Source organism: Colletotrichum gloeosporioides (genome assembly GCF_011800055.1).
Source record: "Colletotrichum gloeosporioides strain Lc1 chromosome Unknown consensus_66, whole genome shotgun sequence".
NCBI lineage: Eukaryota > Fungi > Ascomycota > Sordariomycetes > Glomerellales > Glomerellaceae > Colletotrichum > Colletotrichum gloeosporioides.
Genome location: NW_025544711.1, coordinates 1,688,355 through 1,698,873, shown reverse-complemented (window position 1 = coordinate 1,698,873; position 10,519 = coordinate 1,688,355). Strand labels below are relative to the sequence as shown.

Here is a 10,519-nt window from a genome sequence, read left to right as displayed (position 1 = left end):
TATAAGTTAAAGTACCTATATAGTGTTTCTAGAATTATGCCTGTATATAGGGTGAATTTTGCTATAGTCTTTTTATAGGGGGGCTGCATTATAACTATAAACTCAAGAGGAGAGAGTATAAAAGAACTTCTATTTAAAGTAGAAAAACTACTAAAAAGACTAAATATTTATAGGCCTAAAGCCTAAAAGTAGAACTATCCTAAACTAAAACCCTTAAAATATTAAGAAACTATAAAATAAGAATATTTAAATACTTTTAGGGGTAAGAATAAAAAAGATAGCTTTATAAGAAGTAACTAGAAAGATAGCTAATTTAAAAGTATTAAGCTAGTTATAGAACTCCTTAAAGTTAATATAACTAAACTTAGAAGTATAGAGGAAGGTATAATTAAAGTTATAATAAATAGCTATAATAGTACTCTAAGTATAACTAAAAGTAGAATAAGAACTAAAGAAAATACTTAAGAGAATAAAAGAAATATAAACTAAAATCTCTAAATAAAGAAGAGATATAATAATAAGAGGTATAGTAATAAGAGATATAAAAGCTAAAATAGAGTAATAAATATATAAAGTATATTTAAGAGGGGTAATACCTTTCTTTTTAGTAACTTTATAAATTATAATAACTTTATAAGTAATATCCTAAAAATCTTCTTAAGTAATATTAATTCTCTATAAGAAATTAATAACTATATAAAAATACTTAATAAGAGATAACTTATATTTTAACTAAAATAGACTTATTACTCTTAATATACTTTTTTATCTTATAAAGTATATAATAGAAGGTAATAATTTCCTTAATACTTATAAAGTAACTACTACCTTTTATATAGTAGTAGTAGTAAGTATTCTTATTAAGAAAATAGTAACTAAAATATAAATAACTTCTACTAAAAGAGAGAGAATAGCTAAAATAAAGCTTATTCTCTAATTTAAAAGAGGAGTTTATAGAGTTAAAAAGGTTATTAATACTTATAATAACCTTACTTTTCTCCTCTTCTTCTTTATTTATAGTAGTAATAATCTCTTTACTAGTAATAACCTCTATATTAATATAAATAGTTTAAAGAGCTATTTCCTCCTCTTTTTATTTTTTTTTCTTAATAGTAATATACTAAATAAAATAAGTAATAATATAATCTTTTTTTTTTTATTTAGTAAGAAAGATAGTAAGAGCTTTAGTCTCCTTAATCTCCTTTTTCTTTTTAGCTTCCTTTTTAGCTTAATACTAAGTATTAAAAAAGTAGCTATATTTCTTCTTAATAGAGGTCTCCTTAACCTTACTATTATTAAAATCCTCCTCTTTAATAAGTTTAAGAATAAAGTACTTATTATAGTTAGTAAGATATATAATAAAGGAGATAGTAGTAACTAAAAGAGAAGGATTAATAATAAAAAGGAGTTATAAAAAAAGATAAAATTAATAACTAAAATTTAAGAGAGAGAGTAACTTATCCTCCTCTTTATTATTAGAGGAAATAAAAGAGAGAAAACTAATATAATAAGAGTAATAAAACTTAAAGGTCTTAAAAGTATATATATAATTAGTAAGTATAATATTAAAATAAGTTTTATACTTAGTATTAAAAGTATTATAAGAAGATATTATAAAGTATTTAATCTACTTAATTAAAATATTAATATAGTAATAAAAAGAGTAGTATAAGATTAATATATAATTTATAAATTCTTAAAAAGCTAAAAAAAAAAAAGAAGAAAAATAATAAGAGGTAAGGGTAATAAAATATTATTAACTTACTTTCTTATTTTTAAAAAAAACTAAAATAATAAATAAAACTATAATTAATTAGAAACTTTAAACTAGTTAAATAAAGTAGATAGTACTTTATTTTATTACTTTAACTATTTATAATAAGAAAATTATTATTCTATAACTTATAAAATAATTAAAACTATAATAATAAAAAGTAATTAAAGCTATTTAGAAATACTTAATTAAGTTATAGGGATAATTATATAATTATAGTAATTATCCTTAAAGGGGTATATTAGATTATAAGGGTTAAATTAGTACCTCTTAGCTACTAGGGGAGGACTAAATAAATAGATAATCCACCTAGCGAGAACAGTAGGCCCTATGAAACCTATGCGCAGAGTTTTACTAGTTCTCAGGGATACGTACACAATACACATCCAAGTCAATTTATCACATCACAGCATCATCCTTCCACTTTTTCCCAGTAACCAGGCCTGGACCGGCCTTGCAGTGGACTCGTGCAGTGGACCAACGGCGCAGTGCAGCGGGCCCCCATTCAAAGACCCCGTCATGGGCGTGATGGGGTTAGCAGCAGCTTAATGGGCTCTAGCTTGCCGGTTCGCGAGGGCCGCCAACCGGCAGGGGCGGCGCCACCCAATTTGAAGCCGGCGATAAGGACACGTGGAGCGCCGATAAGACACGCGACCGGGTCTCAGCGCTTAACAATAAAACCTGGCCGCCACTTTTTTCTTTTTTGTGTGTTTCTCGTCGGATTGATTGACTGCTTATTACGCCTGCTTAAGAAGTTCTTTATCTGCAGCGCCAGGACATGGTGTTGCATAATTTGGGCAATCAACATTAACCATAATCCCCAAGCGCGGCATTGACGGCAGACCTGGTCGGTGGTCACTTGCACTTTCCCGTCCAACTTTCCACCCTTCCCTTCCCTTACCTTTCCTCGTCATCTCGTCTGGTCTGGTCTGGCCTGGTCAGTGGTCACATCATCAGCTGGACCTTTAGCTGGATTCAATCAGCAGGCCCCCATCCATTGTGTGTCGCAGCAGCCAGCCCGCCCCCATCCGTTCGTCTCTCTGGCCCCAGCCCAGCCCTCCTCCTCTTTCGTTTGCTCCCCTCCACCTCCCCCTCCCCCTCGTCTCTTTCTCCCCTCTCTCCCAGCCTGTCATCACCCTCGTCACCCTCGTCGCCCTTGCACCTGTTGCATCACACACAGCCAGGCAAGGAGACAGACAAGAGGATTGAGCGCAAACCACCAACGCCAACGACGCTAAACACCACCAACACGCAGCGCTGGCCAGTCCGTGTCACACCGCCACCTGCGCTCGCTCACACGCCTTTGCGCCGTATCCGCATCCAACACCACGAATTTCCACCCTCGCGCTGCACTCTACTGCACCTCCAGCGCCGTCCAGACCGTCGGCTCCAGATTTCTCGCCAGCGTGTCCAGTCAGCGCTCATCGTCGCCCCAATCCTGTTTCCTCTCCCGCCACCGCTCATCCAGCGCACTCGCCAACCTTGCCAGAAATCCACACCATCGCAGCCCGATTTGCTCCCAGAATCCAGGAACCAGTTCACTAGGGAAAAAATAGACCAGCAAGGAAAAAAATGACCTCCATCGTCACGGACGTCTTCGACGCCCTCTGGGGCTTTAATACCCACGTCACCCTCTTTGGGCGCATGATGTTCCTCTGGTCCTTTGTCCTCCTCGGTATCCTCATTGCTGTCCAGGTTTCCCAGTACGGCGAGCCTGACCATACCAGAATTCAGTGGGTGCGCTTGAATGACGAGTCTCGGTAAGTCTGGCTTTGGTTGTCTTGTCTTGCTTTTTTCGGCTTTCCCTTCCAAACCATCACCTCCTGTCTCGTGCCTTTTCGTCTGTATCACATCCAAATGTCCTTTTCCCATCAGCCCATGCACCATCACCACCTGCAACACAACACGTACTACTCATCGGCTGTTCTCTACGGACGTCTGAACTCCGTCTGAACTCGTCCCATCCATCCATCCATCCCTTCTTCCCGCCCTACCTAACCTAACCTACACCTACCTGGCTTTACCCTCCACGTCCACCGTTTCAACCCGCGCCTCGCATTGCATTGCATTTCTTTGTCTCTTTTGTCCCGCCCGCCGCCAGCGGGAAATCCGTGCGTCAACCGCAAAAAGCCCGTTCCCTCCCCGCCATGGATCTTCCATGCCGCAAGGTTTCACTGTCTCCGCAATTCCGAGTCTCCTATTTTAGCAAAAGGGACACTTTGTTTGATGACATGCCACGGCTTATGGGGCACCCGCAAATAAGCAAAAACACTCCCCCATGCGCTTTGTTTTCATATAAAGACTATTGGACGGCACCTCCTTCTGGACCTTGCTAACCTCCGTTTCTTCATGCGCCCTACAGTCCTTACTGGTATACCTTCTACGTTCTCGAAGCCTTCCTCTTCGTCTCCGGCGGATATCCAATGCTTCACGAAAAGATGTCAATGTACCTTGGTACTGGCTACGAGGATCAGATACTCAACGCCATTTGGATCGGTCTCCTCAGCGTCGAGGCCCTCATGGTCGCCGGCGTCACCGTCCTCTCCATCTCCCGCAAGCTCAAGTCCCCGCCCAAGCAGAAGACGAACTGAAAAAGCTGTGACGTCTTCTCCGACGCCTTTTATTTTTGTTGCACATCTCGAAAAAAGAAAGAAAGAAAGATACCCACCCACGATGTTGCCAGTTACTGCATCAGCCTCGGCGGCCGCCTTCAATATACTTCATTTTGCGCGCATGCATTTGCACCCTTCTCCCTCGATCGTCATCCCCGAGTGACCTTTTTACCGTACGAACCGACATGTTTCATGAAGATACCCACGAACGAAAACCATGAGAAATCGCGGCGGAAACCTGCCGACCGCAAGAAAAGCCACCATTGAGCGCCGCTTCCCACCAAGGCGCTGCACCGATTGAACGAAAACATGGAAGGATACGAAGAGGACACATCATCCCGCCCGAAAGATGCACTTCCGGCACCTCGCAGCGTGTCGGGCTGACGGTTGCGCCCGGCGTATGAGAGGTACAGGACCCTGCATTTAGATTACTGCGTGGAGGGGCACCGTGGCGCCCAATCGGGACAGTGGAGGCTTGGCGAACGGAGGGGAGTTTCCCCGCGTATGCCATCACGACATGCGAGATCTGCCTGCATGTCGGCGACAGAACAGCTGGCCTTCCGAGGTTGACGACACCGCCGCCGCGCCGCCCTTTCGGCCACGTCGCGCATCAGTGTGACGCCTCATTTGGAGAAACTTTTGGCCAGCGGGGCATGGAAGACATGCTGGAGCGGCGTTGCCGACGCGGCTAAATCGCCCTGGATGAATGCCGTTGACGGCTTTCTGCCCACGCCAGCGATGGAATTGTGTCTGCGGCCACGTGTTCTCGCCGCCCTTCACCTGACCTACCGAAAACTTCGTCATCCTGTCGCCATGTTCTTGGCTACTTCTACCTATCCTTCCGCCCACAAAAATATCTCCAAGTACGCCTTCAAACGCAGCAGTGTACCCCCTGTTGGCACACCTTGTAGACGGGCCTGAGGACCCTGGTATAATGCCCAAAAAAGAAACATGTTCGTTACATATCGCTCCTTAAGGCATAAGGACGTCTACCAGGTCTATCGGCAGGTGGCACTGCTGCATTTCAACGCACGCCTGAGGGTTAATCTGGCGCCTCAGCTAAGCAATCTGGAGATAGCCATGGAGCAGGGGCTCTAGGATAGTTCAAATTCAAAACAATTGATGACCTCAAACCACATCTGCCGTGTCTCCATCCCTTCCGTGCTCTCCGTGCTTTGATCGATTGTCCTAGAAGAATACTGACTCTCTCCATTCATCTACAATGAGTCGCGGCATCTTCGGAAGTACTGCCCTGGCCTACAAAACGGATGAACCTGTTCACGATCCCCAGTGTGGCTTGGCGTTGATGATGGATGGGTGCCGTCCCGCATTTAACCTATCAACACTCAACATGCAACGCTCGTATAAACGCACGACGAGAGGAATGATAAGCAACGATTCTTCTATCTGATTAACGTACACAAGCCCTCCGTCCGATCCATCTCGGCCACTTGCGCATCTCTGAATGAAGCAACAATCCTGACATCGTACAAAAAAGGAACCAACGAGCCTTTCCCTTGGGTATTCATTCCTACAACTCCAAAAACGATCCCGAACGACAACGTTCCGTAGCCACAACCAACTTTCCCACTGGGATTCACCTTGTTCTACTCCCGCAGCAAGTCCAAGTTCACATTAGGCCAGTACTCGTCCACCCGAACGCCCTGTGCCAGATCAATAGCTGCAACACCGACGCTCTTGATAGCCGTCTCTACGAGGCGGGCCTGCTGACGCAACACGACGGGGTCTCCGCCGGCCTCGGCATTGGCGACCAACGTCTCGACGGTGCGGCGGGCGTTGAGGAGCCTGGTGAGGGTGCGGTTGAGCGTGGATCTGGAGATCATGTGGTTGTCGGCGTGGGGGCGAGGGCCGTGGAAGGCAGGAGGGGGGCCGATGAAGGGCTGGCGAGGGCCTGGGTGAGGACCAGCAGGGGGCTGAACACGAGGGGGGCCGGCGGGGTTTTGGACCGCAGCCGTGGAAGGGTGACCATCACCAGTAGCGGCCTGGACGGGAGGGGGAGCCGCGAAAGGATGACGGACGCTGGCTGGGTGTCTCATGTGAGGAGGACGAGAGTCCATGAAGGACTGGCGAGGGCCGGCATTGGGATGGAGGGGAGGGGGAGCCACGGATGGCTGACGAGCGCCCTGACGAGCACCCTGACGAGCAGCAGCAGTCGGCTGGGCAGGAGGAGGCTGAGCGGCCGCGGGACGAGGCGAGGGGTGGCTGATCCGGCGGTCCACGGGGGTGTTCAGCAGGCCTAGCTCGGTCTTGGTGCTAGGTATATCGGAGCGGAAGCCTGTGCCGAGGTGGAAGTCTGCGTGAGGGTTCTCAGGGGCTGGAATGCCAGCTGGACGGGAAAAGGAGTTTCCAATCGAGGTGTTTCCACCGATACCGAGGTTCGCGGGCTGGGCTCGGTTCGAGGGGCTGGTAGCAGGGCCGTTGGCGTGACCACCGATGGCAGACGAGGCGGCGGGGAGGCCAGTGGCACCGCTCGAGGCTTCATGAAGACTCTTCCGCTTGGTCGACTTGCGCTTAGGAGGAGGAGCAGATCTCGTCGGGAAGTGTCCCATGGGCGGCATCTTCGGGGTTTCGCTGCCGTCGGCGGGAGTCTGCTGTTGACCATTCTTGGGTTGGGCAGAGCCGTTAGATGAAGCTGACTGGGCGGCCGGGATGATAGGACCTTCAGTGGTCTGCTCTCGGCCATAGACGACGTGAGCCGGCTGCATATGCGGACGTACGGGGGTTCCAGAGGTCTGCTGCTGGCCGGAGTTGATGGGAGCTGGCTGAATAGCCCGGTTGGCAGGGGCTCCAGGGGCTGAGGGGACGGGCGGACCAGCGTTCAAAGGAGCGCGAGCCGCAACCCGAGGAACTTTGAAGTATTCCTTGCTAGCGTTGATGTTCTTCTTGACGTACTCCTCATTATCGCGAAAGAGGGCCAGCATGTCGGGAGGCAAGTCGGAGGGCAACAGAGCTCTCGAGTCCTGGGCTGGGTCAGCGTTGAAGTCCCGGACAAACTGTTCCCATGTGCTCTCAAAGGAGTGCTTTTGCATATCGTCATCCGAGACAGAGAAGGGGACCTCAAAGCCCGAGGCGGTGAGCTCCCCGGCCAGGTCATGCAGCGCATCGGTGAAGTAGCCCAGTTTCTCTTCACCGAACTTGGGAGAACGCACCTCAGGAGGGGGCCCTCGCTGCTGGGAAGGCCGGGGGCAGACTTGGCCGAGGCTGTTGAGCATAGGCGGATAGGGGAAAGACACTTGGCCCTGGGGCTGGCTGGAGGTAAGACGCTGGTTTCTCGGGTGTTGAGGGCGGACAGGGTCCAGCGGCACGAACGTCCGGGGACGAGAAGCAGGAGCCATCGGAACGGGCGTCTGGGGACGAAAAGGAGGAGCCATGGCGTTGAGGTGGGGAGTGCTCAAGAGCCTCCGGGCCGCGATGTTGGTCGGGGTGAGAGCGCGAGGGGCAGGTTGAGGGGTCTGGGGGGGAGCTTGGGAGGGGCCGAAGCCGCCGTGGAGGGGAGGGTTGTGCTGGACCGGCCCATGGTTGATGGGGTTGGCGACGCCGACGCTGGCGAAGTCAGTATTTTGATTCAAGGACTCAAGATAGGGAAGGCTTACTTTTTGAGAAAGTTGTCTCCAGGGGTCTTGATACGAAGGTCGCCGTTCTCGGCCCTCTGGCGCTTGGGGGCGGGGGAGCCGGCGCGGTCAGACGCGTCGGTCGAGGTCGAGGGACCTTCCTGTGAAGGCATCTTGTGAAATTCCTTCAACGAGATTCCGTGATCGCGTCGAATATTCGCGAGTCTGCTATTCAGTGTGTTACAAAGCAAAGACGAGGTGGAGACTGACTTTGCGATGTCGCTTTGTCGAAGCCTGCGTTGTTGATGATGCTGGTAGCAATCAGTGTGGAAGCTACTCGACGAAACGCGTTGATGGAAGGAAAAAGACTTTTCAGGAATTTTGGCAAAAGGTCGGACGGGGTTGCTTTTGTCTCGAGGAAAGGACCTGGGTTTGTTTGTGAGCCCCCTCACTTCATCTGGCTGTCGACGACTCAGCGGAGGGGAGGGTGGTTCACCATGGTTGCCAGCGACTAAGCAAACAGTAAGTTGGGTAACGGTGGTTCTCGGCATAGATGTTATCACTGGGGCCCGATCTGTCACTTGGGTGCGAGGTCTCAGTTGGGTATTTTGTCTATATGTTTGGATTCTATCTTTAAGCATTTCATGGGAATGACCTATTTAGAGTCTATCTAAACCTGTGATGACGACGACGATCCCTGAATCCGTTGAAGAACCTGCGCCTTGTCTTTCGTCTCTTCTTCAACTCTCAACATTTAGATATGTCCCTGAGTAATTAAGGTGTTGTTATAAGTCGCTGTAACAAAGTGACAAGGAACAAAGAGTACAATACTCTGAGTGTAACTTGGATTCTCCACAGCCTATCAAATACGCTCCAATATTACCTTCACATAAATCTGTTCTCCGCTTGAGCTTCGGTGGGATACTCAACGGCGGTGGCACAGGCGGATCTTCGAAGCCTTTGTCAAGAGATGCCCACTCCACCATATCGCCAACATACATGGCAACGCCGATCGTCGGCTGGTAACCCATCATGTCCCGAGACATGTTGCTCTCCAGGAGATTGCACTGCCTAAGATTCAAATGGAAAGCTGTCGTAAGCTCCAGCTTCGCACCGAACCTTCGTCTTTCCTGATTGCCGTCATGTGCCACGCTAGCAGACTGCCCCCCAACCGCTCGAGTTGACAGGCCCCGCCATGCAAGGCGGAGGTAAAGTTAAATTGATTGCAATACATCCAACGATTATTATCCTGTGTGAACCTCCTCATCGATTGACCAAAAGACGACTGGTATAACTGTTGAGTTCAATATGTCTGCGGGAGGGATGGAGTGTCACCTGGGCTGTTCATGTTCATCCCATCCCTTTGATCCTTTTCCCATACTGTACCTTCCTGTACATATCCCTTGACGTCTTCTATCCACTCTTCGTTTGCGTCCAACAAAATTGAAAACTCAGCTGGCTTCATGGTTCGTGCTCAAGGCAGGATGCTCATGGAGGAGGATACCGTCACTAATGTCATGCCATAGACCCGTACATCAATCGCAAGGATGTAACTCATCTCGCCATCTGCCTTAGCAGTCAGCCTTCTATTCTCGACGGTTGCCAACGCCACCAACGTAGCGAGTTGGTCCCATTATATAGATGTACTACAACCCAGTTAGGCTGTTGCATTGACATCAGTTATGATCTCCAGGAGCAGAATGGAAAGAGTGAGGAATGGAGGAACGATTGGATGACAGTCAACTGCAATTCTTATGAAGCGTAGAGGTATCATGGGGTATGAACCTTACATGTATCAACGACCATCATACATACATACGGCTTGCAGCATTGCGCATTATACAGCTAAGATACACCATTCTCGAGCTTCATGGCTTTAGGACACACGATATAAATCTTGCCTGCCTTTTCATGATCGACAACGGCTTTGCCGACGACTAGTCAGTCCAAATAAAAAGGAAGGTCACAGCGCTTGATAATCAGCTTTGTCAACCCCTCGACCTGACTTTTCCCTGTCTCCTGTCCCAAAAATACTCGTGTATGCTCACCATTGCACAATGTTCTTCTGATACCTTTTTCATTGAAGTTCTTGTCTCTAATGCAAATATTTCCTTCTCGGCTAAGGGCCATCCATAAAGGGTCTAGGTGCGCTACAGGTCATCTCCTGGCTGATGAGCACATTTCCCCACAAACGCCATGCCCTCAAACTTTTCCAGACTAAGCCAAGCTATCTTTTCCGAAACAGGTACAGCTGCTGAGGTGCGAATATCATGATGAAGCAAGAAAAAAGGTTTTCGAAGATCTAGGCAACCAACGATGAACCCCGAAAAGGAATATTTAAGGATCCAGGGATACACAGCCGCGCTTCACGAAGGTCGGCGCCGTTCGGCATCTACCGTACAAGCGCCCGTAGGAGCGCCGACATTGTCTGTGTGGCTCTGCATCAAACTAGTGAATCCCCGTCGAATGCTACGAGGAGGTTAGTAACACTGACTGAGAGCAAGCCACCCATCTAGGCAGCCTTGTAGGGCGACGAGTGCGCGCGACGAAGTTTGAGATTC

General features: G+C 48.0%; 2 protein-coding genes across 2 annotated transcripts; one reads left to right on the top strand and one right to left on the bottom strand.

The window, feature by feature from the left end:
* Positions 1-3,346: 3,346 nt before the first annotated feature.
* Positions 3,347-4,365, top strand: GCG54_00015102 (uncharacterized protein; the record flags this gene model as incomplete). The annotated part of the gene is made up of 2 exons (XM_045414917.1): positions 3,347-3,534; positions 4,137-4,365. The coding sequence occupies 2 exons, from the start codon at positions 3,347-3,349 to the stop codon at positions 4,363-4,365; spliced, it is 417 nt and encodes a 138-aa protein (XP_045261039.1).
* A 1,628-nt stretch (positions 4,366-5,993) lies between these two features.
* Positions 5,994-8,131, bottom strand: GCG54_00015101 (uncharacterized protein; the record flags this gene model as incomplete). Its single annotated transcript, XM_045414916.1, has 2 exons — positions 5,994-7,950; positions 8,001-8,131. 2 exons carry the CDS (start codon positions 8,129-8,131, stop codon positions 5,994-5,996), a joined length of 2,088 nt encoding a protein of 695 aa, XP_045261038.1.
* Between the last annotated feature and the right edge of the window lie 2,388 nt (positions 8,132-10,519).